Genomic DNA, 14,625 nt, shown 5'->3' on the forward strand with positions numbered 1-14,625 from the left:
GATCCCCGTGACAAAATCCTGATTACGCCACTGCTTGCTCTTAATGGTATATGGTTTGCCATGGTCACACTACTAAACATATATTTATATGCTGTGTGGGCGGACGGACACTCCCTTGAACGGACAAGGAAATTCTTTATTTTGCTGCGAACTTGGTTACTTTCGACTAATGAAAGGGTTTTCCCCTACCCAATGATCCTGTACGTCAATGGATATGCTACAGCGTCGTCCCAGAAAACCAAGACAACTGCTTAGTTTGGAGGAGAAAATGGAAGTAATCCGAACCCACGAGCAGAATAAACTAACGGTGCGGGATCTGGCGAAAAGGTAACGACCCTGCATTGTTTGTAAAAATAACTAATCTAAAATAAAAAACTTCTTTAGATTTAACATTGGTAAAACCCAAGCAGCTGAAATTTTAAAACACAGAGAGGCGATCAGGAGAGGACTGGCGACTGGAGAACTGAAAATGAACCAGATGCGACGGAATCCCCTCAGTCAGAAGGGCACCCATATCGACGAGTTATGTTTCGAGTGGTTTTCCCGTGGGAGGAGCGAGAACATTCCCATATCCGGTGAAATGGTGCGGGAGAAGGCCAAGCAGATAGCGGACGAAGCGGGCTACGTGAATTTCACAGCCTCGTCCGGATGGCTTCAGAAGTGGCGGAAGCGACACAACATCGCTTATAATGCCACCGGCGAGAGTCTGGATCTACAGGAGTTCGAGGCCATCCTGGTCAAGAGCGAACCCATCTCGAACAGAGATGATGAAGAGGAGCCTTCACCAGTGGGCTTGATAGGGCCCATCTATTCCAGGGAAGAGGCCATGCTGCAGTTGGCCCGCCTAAAGGAATTCTCAAGAGATGACTACGTCTCCTACCAGCAGCTGCTTAGCCTGGAAAATCAGTGGAGCTGGAAGTGGAACAACTTCAAAAAGGAGGTTCCTTGACCTACATGATCTTGTTGAATACTTAATCTTGAATTCTATGTAAGAATTAGTTTAATTTAAATAACGTGGTTTGTGTTGAAAGACATACAGTTTACTAGTTTTTATTTCTGTTAAAACAAGTAAGATACAAAGTAAACCCATCAACTTCATGTTATTCTATTATGAACATTTATTGCTCGAAGATATATAAAATACATGACCCACAGGAGGGACGATTTGCAATAAAAAAAAAACAATATTGGTGCATTTTAAACACTAACTCTGAAGCTCTTTCTCTTTGGCCAAAGCAGAGCCAGCTGGTGGAGATTGCCTCGATGGTGTTTGGGTACCAAATCGATGATTTTCCGATATCCTGAGGCGAAGAATTACATTTAAGGCGGTTCTATAAGTTACATTTGCCATTGGGGCGATCATAATACATTACAAATTTAACTGAAATCCATCGCTGATTGCTATACATAGATAGATAAATGAATTTGTTTGTGGTATGCACGTTAAGTTACATGAGATTAAATTTAATGTGATTAGTCTACAACTTAAAAAGTAAACTTTAAGACATTAGATGTGTTAAAATGATGGAGAGGAACAGAACTTAGTCTATATCAAACTTTGTACATTGTGCGGCTACGTTGCTTGATTGGTGAGAGCATGATCTGGAACTATTTGGAATTATTGCATGCAGCTGCGGCCTCCTCCTTGATTTCCTTTTCGCCATCCACATCCTTATTGCAAGTGGGCTTTGGGTTGTTAGTGTCCACAGACTGTGCAGAGATGTCAGCCAACTCTTCTGAAGTTAACCGAATTTTGTGAATCAATAGGACATGTCTTGCTAATCTACAAAGGGAATAGGTTTTATTAAAATTTTACCAAATGATTCGTACTGGTTCATCGGCTTACCTGCCACGACGCAAGTAGGAGCGCTCGCACTTGGGACAGTTGTAGGTGGCGAAGCCCTTGTGCACGCTCATGTGATTCCTCAAATGTAAACTGGATTTGAACTCCTTGTTGCAGACGGTGCATATATACCGCGTGTCCAAATGCATTGCGTTCTGATGGCGCACCAAATGATGTTTGAAGGCGAACGTCTTGCGGCAGCCATCCAACATGCACCGGAGCGTCTTCTCTTTGTTGTGCTTTGCCTTTGTGTGCCGCTCCAGCTCAGCGCTGGTCACAAAGGTTTTGGGGCAGAGTTTGCACTGTGTTTTCCGGGCGCCGTGTCGCTTCATATGGAACTTGAGCAGAGTGAGTGTTCGGTACGATGTATTGCAGATTGCACACTTGTGTTGGTAGCCCCATCGCGATGGCTCCGTATTAGAGTGCAGCTCCATCTCGTGCTTAACCAGCTTGCCCAGTTCGTCGAAGGTCTTGTTGCACAGCTTGCATGCGTAAGTGGGAGGGCGAAGCAGACGGGAGTTGGAGCGCAAACCCTTCACTGGCGATGGAGTTAGGGCGGCGGTGGTCAATAGTTTGTCACTTCCGTTGATCTGACTGCTAGGTGGGGCATCCGTGGTGGTGCCTTTGGGAATGGCATGCAGATTTGGCGTAGATCGCTGGGCTGCATCTCCGATGAAGTCATAATCGTAATCAAACTGTGTGGGAGTGGGAAAGAGGTTGGTCGACGTTGAGGGTGTCGTCGTGATGGGCGATTCGGAGGAGGAAGTAGCTGCCGCTGCTGCTGCTGCTGTTATTGCTGCTGCTATTGCTGTTGTCGTCACCGCCGTGGCCGCGTCCAATGTCACTGGATCTAGTTCTTCTTCTGGCACTGCCGGTTCCATTTTTATTCCCGATCCATCATCTTTGCCAGCTTCTTCTGGTGAGGACAACAACAGTCAACGATCATTGCACATCGTTGAACAATGGCGTTTTTGGATTATCAATCGAATTGTGTGTTGGCGTGTTTTGGGCATAGTTGGAATGGGAATTTGAGTTCATTCTTGCAAGGCTATCTAGGCTCTTACCATTGCCACAGCCATTGCCTGAAGCCGCCGCTGTCATCCCCTCAGCCCCACCGTCCGTCTCCATCATCTTATTCTGTTTGTTTTCCTCAAAGACCGGGTTCTCTGGTCCAGAGGTTGTGGACGACGATGTGCCCAAGGTTACAGTGGTGCTTTCCGCCGATTCTGGCGTTTGCATCTCTATAATAGTGTCCACCAAGTGGCTGCGCTGCAGGTGGCGGCTGAGGGTGCTTTTGGCCGCAAAAGATCGAATGCAGCGCGGGCATTCAAAAGGAAGTTCTGTGAATAAATAGCGAACGTATTAGAATAATGGATAAGAACGTAGGGACGTTAAAAGTTAGTAATTGGTTTGATGACTGGCCAAGTTACTTACTGCGAATAATAAACACCTCGTTGGCATGTAGAGACACTGAAAATAATGAAGTATAAAAGGGAATAATACTTATTAATTAAGTTTAATGGTATGGTAAGCGTACTTGAAGCTCCACCTAGTTTATTAGCAAACAAATAATCTGCACGAATGGTTAGAATCTTTTATGATTGAATATGAAGTTGAAACTACTTGACAGTTACGATTATTTACTTACCTCCGTCATTAATCCCGTGATGGGCATTCAGATGCTGCCGCATGTCCGCATCTGATTCGCACTCGAAAGGACATTTGGCGCACATGAGCAATGGTTCTAAGGATATAAATATAAATTTGTTAAGATGCGCTTTCAATTCAATCTCTTTTCAGCTTACTCTTTATCTCGCCAAGGTACACTTTCTCGATGTTGCTGGGGGCCACTGAAACCTTATCGCCCTTGGCCTGCACCATGTCCCTGGTAGGCATTCGCTTGTGCACAGTTTTGTAGTGCCTGATCAGCAGACGCTTCATGTTGTACAGGTTGGTGCACAGCTCACAGCGATAGGGGGCCAGACCTGAGGAGAGAAACAGATATATGAGTATTGGGTTACAGGAACCTAGAGACCCGGCTGACTCACCCCGATGGACAAACATGTGGTTCTCGAACTTATACTGGCTGGTGAACTTCTTGTTGCAGTATATGCAGTAGGGCTTTTGCAAATGCTTTGATTGCTCGTCATCAAAGTCGTCGACATCATCATCGTCGCTAGTGAGCAGCAGATTCTGATCTGTGGCAGCATCGTTGTTGTCATTCTCGTCATCGTTGTCCGCCTCCTCCTCCTCCTCTTCGCCCGCATCCTCCTCTTCCTCGAAGTCCTCAAACAAGTTCTCGGCATCAAAGTCCAGACTTATATTGTTGTTATCAATCACGATGTCATCGCCATCCACCACGGGCATATCGTCCGCCGGAATGGTGCATATGGCAGCCACATCGGTGTTGTCAATAAAATCCTGCATGTCGCCAAATATGGATATGTTGGAAGTATTGGCTGCCACTTGCTGAACGGCTTGCTGCACGGCTTCGTTCACAGGCAGAGTGCCCTCTGAGATTTCGGGAAAGATTCCAAATGCATTGCTGTTGGTTTCTCCGGTTGATTCGCCAACCGTTGTCACTGGGACCTGCACCGGGTTCGTCGCTACAACAGTCGGGCAAGTAGTTGCCGCATAGAAGAGCGGCGTGGCATCCACGACCACGTTGATGTCGCCCGTTTGTGTGAGGGTCGTGGAGGTGGTGGCCATCGGCACTGGCTGCTGCATGGGCTCCTGCTGTTCCACAACAACTGGCGGATCTGCAAGACATGACATTACAAACACGCAAAAGGAAACAGTGTTAAAGGGGAAAATAAATAATACTGTTAGGCTAAAGATACTGAAAATAATCTTAAAGTTTACACAAATCAATCTACAACAATCATATGAATTAATCCTGTTTAATCCTTACCGAAAGTCAACAATAGTGCTCACAATCCTACCATGTGCATCAGTTACTGCTCTTATTAAAATAGAATAAAAGCTTTTGGAACTTGTTTCGAGTGTCATCACCGAGTTGGCTTTAGGAAATCCCCCGTCTTACCCGCCAATGAAGGCCAAAGACTAAATGCCATTATGATTTAAGTTCAAATTTACTAGCAAAAAATGGAATTAACTTGATGAAAGCGATACATTTAAGTAGTGGGAAATGTTGGCGTGTAGAACAGGTTTAAATTTCGTTTGCAATGTTTACTACTTACTAATATATACATTTAATTGTACTCTTTGTGTAGACTGATGGTAAGTGGTGTGCCAGAAAATCACCGCCAAATGAGTTAAATAAAGAGCAAACAAATCAAATAAAAATAAAACTACGAATGACACTCGGAACAAAACAAGACTAACTGTGATCTCAACGCAAAACCTAATCAACTAATATAAAAAATAACCAAATCAACAAACTATAAGTGCAATTAAATCTTTCATTTGCGAATCATTTCATAACGCTCCGAAATACCGCTCCAGTTCGAAACCCCTGGTTAAAAGGATCTCAAGACTCACATTTAATGCCTATGGGGATGTCATTGTGTTCTGGTTTCCTGACCGAAGGGAGCTGCTTGGAGCCAACGCCACCCGGAGCCGGAACTTGGAGACTGCTAGCTCCCGCCTCACTCGACCAACTTGGTCTCAGCTGCACCTCCGTGGGCCTCACCATGTGCCCGTCCGTGTAGTGGGATCGCAGCTGGCTGGCTGTGTGCGTCTCGAATAGGCACATGTCGCACGAAAAGACTCGTGAATCTGGCTCCTTTTCGCTCCGGCCGTTTTCATCAGAACGATGGTGGACCATCTTGTAGTGCTGTATGAGATCAGCGCTGCGCAGCGAGTAAAAGTCGCACTGGTCGCAGAAGAACTTGGGAAAATCTGTTCGAAACAAAGGCAAAGGGATTAGTCATCATTAGTCATTTAAAATCCTTGGATTATGGTAGGTGGAATCAACTAACTGCTGTGTGTCAACTGGTGAGATTTGAGACGCATCGCAGTGGAAAATGTCTTTGGACACACTTTGCACTTGTGCTTGTAAGCGGGCGATCCGCCTGCTATTGGCTTTGGCCTTGCAGGCGTTCCGACAGCTGTTAGCTTTGGCCTGGCTGAAAGCGTATAAGATGGTAGATTGTAGGTAGGTATAATTATCCTGGCGGGCGCGTCTTACCTTTTATTTGCGGCACAACATCCTCCACAATCAGTTCGCTGACATCGATGTCCATCGGTTCACTTGGCTCGGTGCCGCCTAGAAGGTTTTGTAGGCTGATATTGACATTGGAGGCGTTGTTTGGCTTGCTGTCATCGATATACTCTATGACCACGCCTGTAAAGGTACGGTTTGAGTGGCTTTCTTTTAGTTACTCCTAGCTAGCTAAACTAACCGCTTCCATTAACTTGCTGCAGTGAGCCATCGGGCAGGACCAGGTACTCGGTTCCTATGCTCACATTGGGTGTGTCCATGGGCGGTAAAGTGGAGGTCAGAGAGTCCACGCCCGGTACCGTCTCGCCCATGCTGACGGCCAGCTGGTGCTCGATATCGCGCAGCTGCTCGGAATCGATATACGGCTGCAGCTGAGGCTGCGCGTAGTCATCTGGCGTCAGAACAGTCGGAATAAGTAGCTCCATATCCTCCAGCGTGCACACCGGCTTGGGTTCCTCATATCTGGGCACAGGCAAGTCGATGTTTTTGATGTGCTCCTCCGCTTGGCCAGTGGACAGGCCGTGAGTGTTGACGTAGTGCTCCAGCAGTACGCGCTGCTTCAGCGTGGTGAAGTCGCACAGCTTGCAGTTGTACGACAGGCCCTCTGGAAATGGGTTGGCTCTGTGACTAGGTGAAACATGATAGGTTTTTGGGGGGTAACCTGTACCTGCATGCTGGCGTATGTGCTGCTTGAGCTCCAGGCGATTGTAGACCACCACGCCGCATACCTGGCACTCGTGCCGCATAGTTTTTAAGGGCTTCGTCTTGTCCGCCTCCTGATAGGAAATGAAAGGGGATATGTGAAGATGGGGATGGGAGACCTTTTAGGCTAACATACGTCTTCGAAGAGTGGGTTATCAACTTTCTTCTCCGGCTCCTGGACCAGAGAACCATTGAGTCTCCTCTGGCCCCTTTTGGGACACAGTTTGCGACACAGGATCTCGTGGGCACGCAGTGCATTCTTGAGGAAGTAGTAGGCCACCTGCAGGCTCTTGCTGCACTCGATGCAGATGTACTGCGGCAGCTCGGGGGCATTCTCGGCGCTCACGCAGAAGAGCAGGCATCGGAGCAGGGGTATCTTGTCCGATGTGTCCGCCGGATCCAGGCTGCGCGCCACCGCCACCGAGTCCAGTTTGAGGTACTCCACATCAGTCTTCAGGCAGCAGCGACACGAAAACTTGTAGTCCACTTCGGCGCCCGAAATCGCGTCAGAGTGCGAGCTGTTCCTCTTGTTCAGCGCCATCGTTCACGCGTTGCTCATCTGGTGGCGCCCGTTTCGCCTGGTCTCCTGTCGCAGCAATTAACTGGCAAATGGCCGCCGAATTAGCACGATTAAACAATAAAAAATTCAATTGTTTTTCTTCACTCGCGTCGCGTCGAAATAAAATGGCAAGTCAGGGTTGTTTCGCTTTGCGTTTTATTTACCAGGGCTGGAGGCCAGCGCGCAGTCGATAACAGCGGCTTATCGATAACGCTGCCCCTTCGCGCCATCGAAATTGTGGGTAATCGAAATATTATAATTAAATTACCTTCTTAATTATCAGCTGACTTTAAAATATTTTGTTTGATATTTCTTTATTGCTAGGTCCAACAAAACCTTCGCGTTTAATAACAACAAAAAATGTTGATAAAAACGACATGTTCTTATTTTTCTTATACTTAAGCAAGTACTTATCTTTTTTATTATAAGCAAGTTAATAACTTTTTCAGTTTTTTTTTTACTTATTTGGGTTCTAGATATCTTCACAAACCATTAATATTGATATCAAATTTAATAAAACCATCTCTAAAAAGTAATAAAATTCGTTCATTAATCTCCATTTTGGTTTGCTTCTAATAGAAGCCCCTCTTTCAGCCGATTTTATTTATTTTAATCGACATGGACGAACACCCAAGTGTTAATTGAGTTATAGTTAAAAACCTGATAGAGAAAAGTACACTAACAGGCAGCAGAATACCACTAGATTCCATTAGTACAGTCAGATCGATCACATATAGATCAAAAATCGTAAAAACATTGGTTTCTCTTTAGTTTATTAGCTAAGGCCAAGCAGTTTATGGGCTTGTGTAAATATTAACTGGTGTACTCCATGGGCACGCACTCCTCGGCCGCCACCTCGTGCGAATGGGATCCACAATCGTCCTCCATGAGATGGTGCAGGGTCTCATTGGGATAGCTAGGAAAATAGGCTTATTGAATTGATATTCCAATAAAGGAAATACAAACGTATTACCACTTGGAGGGGCTCTCATCGCTGAGCATCGTGGTGGGCACTGTGGCCCCGGGACTCATGAGCTCCAGGGGCGTGGGACGCCTCTCCTGCAACTGGCGGGCGATCTCCGCTTGACTCAGGCCAGGCGACACTTCCTTGGGAGCAGCCTGAAGCTGCAGTTGCTGCTGCGAAGGTGAAACTGTGGCGGTGAGTTGTCTTTTGGCCGGAGTCGGATGTATTCCATGGTTCGCGGGCATCATTCCTGTTAGAATTTTGCGTCTTCGTCCCCTTGTGGCGCCCACAGTGGGCATGTGCGGGGCCACACCCGGAGTGCCAGGGGTTCCCTTGTCCTTGTGCTTCCGGCGACTGGCGTCTTTGGATGTCTGCGATCCTCCGGCAGCTCCCGACGTTGATGCTGGCTCCGAATCGGAGCTGTCGGTGGCGTCCGAGTCACTGGAGTCCTTCGCCGGCTTCTCGTACAGCAGCAGGCGGTCAAGCAGGAAGGTGCGATCGCGGGAAACCTTCAGCAGACGCCGCTGGTTGGTGTGCAACAGATCTTGAAAGTACTCGTTCTCCTGTAAACACAAAAAGCTGTGACTTGCAACGGCCAAGTTCAACTTTAGATATTTACGTAGATGAGGAACTTGAGCTTCTTCTTGAGGTTCTTGTAGCGCTCCTTGAAGTCCGTCTCATTGGCTCCCAATCCCGCCGTGACGGAGGACGAGCTAGCAGGCGCTGGACCGCGGGAAAGTGCCGGAACACGATCCCTGGCAGGTGGTTGAGGTTCATCGTCACTCCGCGGCTCGTCCTTGATGCCGCCCTCCTCCTGGTTGGCCAGGGATCTGCAGTACCAGCCGTCTAGCATTGTCTTTTCATTTAGTTTGCGTTTAGCTGATTTTTCTTCTGCAGCCAGGCCAGCGTTGCCAGATCAGTTGCTCGTTGTATACATGCAGTGCAGAGATGTGAGTTTAGCGATAGTTTCTATAGTCGATATACTTGGTTATCGAATGATTGTTTTCCGTTACTTTTTGTAGTTTAAAAATTGAATTTCCTTGAAAATATATGCTAAAAGTAAAGAATTTTAATAAGTTAAAAAACTGTATTTACCTACACAATCAAACTAAGTTATCTGTATTCAGTAAGAAATTTTGAATTATTGTATTTACTTTATATTATCAGTAAGATAATGCAAATATGAAGGAGTCTATTGTATACTAATCTTTCTTATTTACTTCATCTTTATTGACAGTTTTATTTGGGTTATAACAGAATGTATAATTATACGGATGCTTGTATCCTAAAGGGTTCCATTTTATAGCTTTGAATATTGCCGCTCATGCGCTACCATCGACGGTGTAATATCCTTCAGGGCTTGGCATCCGATCAACGCCATGGTGGTCTCAAAGTCCTTTTGCAGCACACTCAGCATTTCCTCCACGCCCTTCTGGCCATTGTAGGCCAGTCCCCAAACAGCCGGACGACCCACGAAGACGGTCTTGGCTCCAAGAGCCAAAGCCTTGAAGATATCATTGCCCTGCATGATGCCGCCGTCCAGCATCACTACCAAATCCTCGCCCACGGCTCTCACAATCTCAGGCAGAGCCTCGATTGAGGCCGGAACTGTGTCGATCTGTCGTGCTCCGTGGTTTGAAACTATGAGTCCGGCGCATCCGAACTCCTTGGCCAACACAGCGTCCTCGGCAGTCAGAACTCCCTTCACTACAATGGGCAGGTGGGTTATGCTCTTCAGCCAGGCAATATCTTTCCAGGTGATAGTCGGGTCAAACTGGCTGGACACGTACTCGTTGATGCCCGAGGCGCCCATGGTGGCATTGCCCACTCCAGTGGCCTTGACGCCTTGGAAATTAGCCAGTGTTAAGTGCGATGGCAGGCTGAAGTTGTTGCGCACATCGGCGCGTCGGTGTCCAAAGATAGGGGCATCGATGGTTAGGACGAGGGCCTTGAAGTTGGCTTTCTCGGCACGACGCACCAGTTTTTCTGTTATGGTACTAGATTTAGAATGGTAAGTCTTAGTAATGCTGACGAATGTGGGATAAACATCTCACCGATCCTTGTAGATGTACAGCTGGAACCACTTGACCGTGTCCGGGGCACCGGCTGCCAAGTCCTCCAACGAAGTCGTGGACAGCGTGCTGAGTATAAAGATGGAACCAGCTTTTCCCGCCGCCCTAGCATTGCCAATCTCTCCATCTGGATGGGCCATCTTCTGCATAGCGGTGGGAGCTATGCCCAGCGGCCACTTCATCTGCTCCCCGAAGATCTGGCAGCCAATGTCCAGGCGGGAGACATCCCTTAGGCAACGCGGACGCAGACGCAGCCGGCGAAAAGCTTCTCGATTTAGGCCCAAGGTGAACTGCTCACCTGCTCCGCTGCGGTAGTAGTCCAGGGCATTCTTCTCCAGCTGGCCAGCGGCCTTCTTTTCAAAGTCCTCCACGCAAACCAAGGCCATGTCTGTTACGTAACAGGGAAATGGAAATGTACAATGTTTGGGAACACCTCTCGCAGCACCTCCCAGACTCGAACTAAACCCACTGAGATTAGGGGCCCAGCATCAATAGCTTTTGCCTGGCGGGGTCCATAAACCGGGGAATCGCGATAAGCGCGCTGTTTGCCGGCTGCATTTGATAAGGTCCCCTCCTCGTTCCGAGATTATAGAGCACAGATCATTTCGGAGATCGTCCCAATACGCAGTTTCCCTACTCTATGTGGGGGGCAGGCTCTGTGCAAGATGATAAGAGGCCACTTTCGCTTCGGAAAAGCCAAGGTTATTAGGTATCACGCACCTCCTGCGGTCTCCTAAAGCTTTCAATGTCAAATTTGTAAACATTGGTTTAATGTTTCTATAACAATCCCACCTTTGATTGGCGTAAGCGAGTGGAAGCTCGCTGGAAAATGTGAACTATCAACGGGTTTATTGAAAAACAGCGATAAAATGTCTGTAAAAAACTCACTCTTAGAACTAGTTAACCATCTTTGGGAACCTTAAACACTGTACGTCGCCTTAAGATTGTTGAAATACTCCAGATCCTTTGCACTGATCGAGGGCACGAACTTGTTGAATGACTTGGTGAAGTCCTCCGCCTCCACAATCACGTTTTCAGGCAGCAGTTCCTTTTCCGTGATGGCTCCACTCAAGTGTTTGTCTATGGTGCGTCTCACGGCCGAGAGCCAGGCATTCGAGCAGATGGAGTACAGATCAGCTCCACTCATTTCGCTTTTCAAACGCTCGGCAATCTGGTCTATGTCCACACCGGCTTCCAAGGTGAATCGCTGGGTCTGAGCACGCAGAACGGCTGCCTTGTCATCGGCCGTTGAGCAGGGCCCCACGTAGAAAAGCTTGTCAAAACGACCGGGACGCAAGAGGGCGGGATCGATAAGATCTGGTCGATTGGTGGCGGCCAGTATAAAGATCGGTTTGCTCGTATCGCCATCGCTCATTCCGTCCATCTCGGCCAGAAGCTGCGACACAACCCTGTCCATGACGCCTCCAGAATCACCAGCCACACCTCGATTGGGCGCCAGGGAGTCCAGTTCGTCCAGGAAGAGCACACAAGGAGCCGCAGAGCGAGCACGCGAGAATACCTCGCGCACATTCTGCTCGCTCTGGCCCACGTACATGTTGAGCAGCTCCGGACCTTGTACGGAAAGGAAACTCAGGTTGCACTCGGTGGCCACAGCCTTGGCCACCAGGGTTTTGCCCGTTCCCGGGGGTCCATACAGCAGGATACCCGATCTCCTGAGGTTCTTGCCCATAAGATGGACATGTTTTAGCGGCAGACCTATGCTGCTCTGAATCTCATCCTTCAGCTTGGCCAGACCACCTATGTCCGACCAATAGACCTTCGGCACCTTGGGCGCACCCAAACTGTCCGCAAACGAGCTTTGCATATCGGTGAGGTTCTTGGCGAAGTGGGACATGTCCAAAGTGTTCTTACCCAACCTCTTGCGAATCTTCATGCGAACCGCACTGTCGTAGAGCAGCTGCAGATCGCCCAGCAGAAAGCCCTGCGACTTGGAAGCCACGTCCTGCAGAACGTTGAGGGTTTGCCTCCAACTGGGAGACACGCGCGACATGAATTGCGACTGATTTTCCCGCGAGAACAGGGGCAGTTGATCTATGGCCTTCTGGTTGTGAATGACATCGTTGAAAGTCTCGCGTACATGCATCCAGCGAAGAATCTCGAACCGCTCCTCTTTACTGGGCATCTCAATGTTTATGATTTCCAAAAAAAGACCCTGGATCATGGGCTTGAGGTGTCTGTCACTGGTCAAAGCCACCACCACAATAGGGTGCTTGCGATCCCGGTTGAAAAGTTCCTGGACCTGTACGTGAAAAGCTGAGAGCAAGCGCAGATCCTCGTTGCCCTCATTGTCTATGCCAAATATCTGAAAATATATGTGAGTTGTTGGGTTTCTCTCTCAACAACTTAAATTATTTTAACCCACCTCGAAGTTGTGGAAGCAAATCAAGAGCGGTTCACTGACTTGGCTCTTGGCAAAGACCGCCTTCAGCTTCATCTCCGTGTGCGAGGGGACCTGCGACACGATCTCCGCGCAATCTGCACCGTAGATATGCATTCCCAGCTCCTGGGCTACGGCGTTAACAAGCTTCGATTTGCCAGATCCTCGTTCGCCCTGCAGCAGGAACACAGGAAAGATATGTTTGGAAGACAGACAGGCGGACTTCTTGGGCAGGAAGGCATCAACCGAGGAGCGCAGAAGTTTATAGGGCTTTCGCAAGCCACTTGGATAGTTCTCCACAATGGCCACGCTGTCAAGCACCTGGCGAGGCAGGAAACTATGGGTTGTCGGCACCTGAACCAGATTGCTAAAGTTCTTGGCCACCACTGCCTGCAGCTCGAACTCACTGCCCTTTGTCTCCAGGTGAATACACTTTAGGTAGACGTGGCGCAGGTTGGCGAATATCAGGTAATAGTGGGCGTAATTTGCAGTGCCCACCAACTGGGCGTTGACCTCAATGCGGTAGGTGTGTCCACGATGCAGGAGTCGAGGCGTATTAAAGTAATTGCTCAGGATGAGCTCAGTCAGTTCGGCGGGTAGCTCGTGGGGATCCGTCAGCAAGTAGACATGCGCTTTGGTCGCTATTCCCGGTATGGTCTGCTCATCGGCGAAGTGTTCCAGTTGTACCCAACAGTTGGAGCGAACCCGAAAGCGATCCAGTATGTTGCCATAGAAGTTTTCCTGAAATGGTAAAATTTCTTTAGTGTCCCTCACACTAGTTAAGGAAATTACTCACCTGGACATATAGGCAATTAGGTTGGCACTGAGCCACTGGAAGAATCTGGGCCACAATGGTGTGCGGAGCCTCCTGGAGCATTTGCTTGATGACCGTTCTCGATGTGGATCCTCCATCTCCGGCATGCTCCTTGCTGATCCTAGCTCTTCCTCCACGGATGACCAAATTGACAAAGTTGACATCTGGCGACTCCGCATAGGTGTCGTACACATCCTGGCTGGCGAACACCAGGTGCTCTGACTTGATGAGCTCGTTCTTGATGAGCAGATCGTAGAGGCGATTCGGAATGGGGGTCAGCAGCAACTTGCCCTTGTAATATTTGGCGTAGCGCCAGTATACGGCGTATGTCAGATATCCGGGGTAGAGGAACCAGGGCCACTTGGGCGCCAGCAGCTGCACTGCGGAATTGTAGCCCTCGACTAGCTCCTGAACTCTCCCCGAGAAGCTAAATCTCGGCTCGCCGGGATCTTGTTGATCGAACGACACCGAGTTCCGCTTGCCCACCACCTTTTTCTGCGGGAATCGAAGCGGCAAATTAGCTAATCAGATTAATACATTAGTTGTCCACCTACCGCAGCATCATTTTCATTCATTTTGCACAATAATTATGGACAAAAACACAACAGAAAGCACGAGTACAAGGGTTAATTTCGAGAGGCGGTGTCAAAGTTCAAGGAGTTTGGGGGGTGGGCGCCAGACAAATACACTGAAATCAGCAATGGCAAGTTAATCAAGTTAATGCACAGCTATTCATTATTCTCTGCAATCGAAGTTAGCCAATTTATTTAGCCAGTTGCGTTGGATTTTACCTTTTTTATAATCACCCTCCTCTTCATTACGAATGTTTTGGTTCAGGTAACAAAAATACTCCGAAAAATACCAAAAACTAGAGGTAGCACTGCACCGGCTACAGTGGGTACTCAATAACAAGATTTATAAAAGAATAAACAAAGCATGTTAAAAAACTATATAACACTGAAGGCTTAACCTTGGTTTCTAAATTTTGTTTGTATTTTGAAATGTACCTTTAAATCGTTTTCAGATATAATAGTGGTTCTTTGCATATACTTCGTTAGAAAATGTAAACATTCCATATTTGTATTTACTG

General features: G+C 47.9%; 5 protein-coding genes across 8 annotated transcripts; 1 reads left to right on the forward strand and 4 right to left on the reverse strand.

Moving 5' to 3' along the window:
- Positions 1 to 67: 67 nt before the first annotated feature.
- Positions 68 to 1,208, forward strand: LOC108036516 (tigger transposable element-derived protein 3). The gene is made up of 2 exons (XM_017112722.3): positions 68 to 327; positions 385 to 1,208. The coding sequence occupies exons 1-2, from the start codon at positions 209 to 211 to the stop codon at positions 947 to 949; spliced, it is 684 nt and encodes a 227-aa protein (XP_016968211.1). The 5' UTR covers positions 68 to 208; the 3' UTR covers positions 950 to 1,208.
- A 240-nt stretch (positions 1,209 to 1,448) lies between these two features.
- Positions 1,449 to 7,441, reverse strand: LOC108036515 (uncharacterized). Of its 2 annotated transcripts, none has more exons than XM_017112721.3 (13): positions 6,865 to 7,441; positions 6,694 to 6,802; positions 6,208 to 6,630; positions 5,994 to 6,149; positions 5,785 to 5,931; positions 5,345 to 5,704; positions 3,892 to 4,602; positions 3,649 to 3,828; positions 3,492 to 3,587; positions 3,278 to 3,313; positions 2,908 to 3,183; positions 1,847 to 2,756; positions 1,449 to 1,783 (listed from the first exon to the last, which is right to left on the reverse strand). In XM_017112721.3, the coding sequence occupies exons 1-13, from the start codon at positions 7,267 to 7,269 to the stop codon at positions 1,609 to 1,611; spliced, it is 3,984 nt and encodes a 1,327-aa protein (XP_016968210.3). In that variant the 5' UTR covers positions 7,270 to 7,441; the 3' UTR covers positions 1,449 to 1,608. The 2 variants fall into 2 exon arrangements, with proteins under 2 accessions (XP_016968210.3, XP_016968209.3); XM_017112720.3 differs by having other exon boundaries at positions 1,847 to 2,759.
- Positions 7,442 to 8,043: 602 nt separating this feature from the next.
- On the reverse strand, positions 8,044 to 9,172 carry LOC108036248 (INO80 complex subunit E). Its single transcript, XM_017112257.3, has 3 exons — positions 8,871 to 9,172; positions 8,261 to 8,814; positions 8,044 to 8,203 (listed from the first exon to the last, which is right to left on the reverse strand). Exons 1-3 carry the CDS (start codon positions 9,102 to 9,104, stop codon positions 8,101 to 8,103), a joined length of 891 nt encoding a protein of 296 aa, XP_016967746.1. The 5' UTR covers positions 9,105 to 9,172; the 3' UTR covers positions 8,044 to 8,100.
- A 282-nt stretch (positions 9,173 to 9,454) lies between these two features.
- On the reverse strand, positions 9,455 to 10,796 carry LOC108036599 (uncharacterized). Its single transcript, XM_017112859.3, has 2 exons — positions 10,306 to 10,796; positions 9,455 to 10,248 (listed from the first exon to the last, which is right to left on the reverse strand). Exons 1-2 carry the CDS (start codon positions 10,707 to 10,709, stop codon positions 9,552 to 9,554), a joined length of 1,101 nt encoding a protein of 366 aa, XP_016968348.1. The 5' UTR covers positions 10,710 to 10,796; the 3' UTR covers positions 9,455 to 9,551.
- An 88-nt stretch (positions 10,797 to 10,884) lies between these two features.
- LOC108036182 (peroxisome assembly factor 2) lies at positions 10,885 to 14,384 on the reverse strand. 3 transcript variants are annotated; one of them, XM_044092021.2, is made up of 5 exons: positions 14,327 to 14,368; positions 13,518 to 14,030; positions 12,707 to 13,462; positions 11,212 to 12,646; positions 10,885 to 11,159 (listed from the first exon to the last, which is right to left on the reverse strand). In XM_044092021.2, exons 1-4 carry the CDS (start codon positions 14,351 to 14,353, stop codon positions 11,243 to 11,245), a joined length of 2,700 nt encoding a protein of 899 aa, XP_043947956.1. In that variant the 5' UTR covers positions 14,354 to 14,368; the 3' UTR covers positions 10,885 to 11,159; positions 11,212 to 11,242. The 3 variants fall into 3 exon arrangements, with proteins under 3 accessions (XP_043947956.1, XP_043947957.1, XP_016967661.2); XM_044092022.1 differs by adding an exon at positions 14,090 to 14,223 and having other exon boundaries at positions 11,156 to 12,646; positions 14,327 to 14,384; XM_017112172.3 differs by having other exon boundaries at positions 11,156 to 12,646.
- Positions 14,385 to 14,625: the final 241 nt, after the last annotated feature.

This window comes from Drosophila biarmipes, chromosome 2R (genome assembly GCF_025231255.1).
Source record: "Drosophila biarmipes strain raj3 chromosome 2R, RU_DBia_V1.1, whole genome shotgun sequence".
In the NCBI taxonomy this organism is placed as follows: Eukaryota; Metazoa; Arthropoda; class Insecta; order Diptera; family Drosophilidae; genus Drosophila; species Drosophila biarmipes.

Coding starts and splice junctions, on each gene's coding strand:
- LOC108036516 (XM_017112722.3), top strand. CDS start 209: ATGGATATGCTACAGCGTCGTCCCAGAAAACCAAGACAACTGCTTAGT. Junction 328..384: donor GTGCGGGATCTGGCGAAAAG/GTAACGACCCTG, acceptor AAACTTCTTTAG/ATTTAACATTGGTAAAACCC.
- LOC108036515 (XM_017112720.3), bottom strand. CDS start 7,269: ATGGCGCTGAACAAGAGGAACAGCTCGCACTCTGACGCGATTTCGGGC. Junction 6,803..6,864: donor ATAACCCACTCTTCGAAGAC/GTATGTTAGCCT, acceptor ATTTCCTATCAG/GAGGCGGACAAGACGAAGCC. Junction 3,829..3,891: donor CCACATGTTTGTCCATCGGG/GTGAGTCAGCCG, acceptor TTCTCTCCTCAG/GTCTGGCCCCCTATCGCTGT.
- LOC108036248 (XM_017112257.3), bottom strand. CDS start 9,104: ATGCTAGACGGCTGGTACTGCAGATCCCTGGCCAACCAGGAGGAGGGC. Junction 8,815..8,870: donor AGCTCAAGTTCCTCATCTAC/GTAAATATCTAA, acceptor TTGTGTTTACAG/GAGAACGAGTACTTTCAAGA. Junction 8,204..8,260: donor GATGAGAGCCCCTCCAAGTG/GTAATACGTTTG, acceptor CTATTTTCCTAG/CTATCCCAATGAGACCCTGC.
- LOC108036599 (XM_017112859.3), bottom strand. CDS start 10,709: ATGGCCTTGGTTTGCGTGGAGGACTTTGAAAAGAAGGCCGCTGGCCAG. Junction 10,249..10,305: donor CTGTACATCTACAAGGATCG/GTGAGATGTTTA, acceptor TTCTAAATCTAG/TACCATAACAGAAAAACTGG.
- LOC108036182 (XM_044092021.2), bottom strand. CDS start 14,353: ATGAAGAGGAGGGTGATTATAAAAAAG. Junction 14,031..14,326: donor GGAGGGTGATTATAAAAAAG/GTAAAATCCAAC, acceptor CGATTCCCGCAG/AAAAAGGTGGTGGGCAAGCG. Junction 12,647..12,706: donor TTTGCTTCCACAACTTCGAG/GTGGGTTAAAAT, acceptor ATATATTTTCAG/ATATTTGGCATAGACAATGA.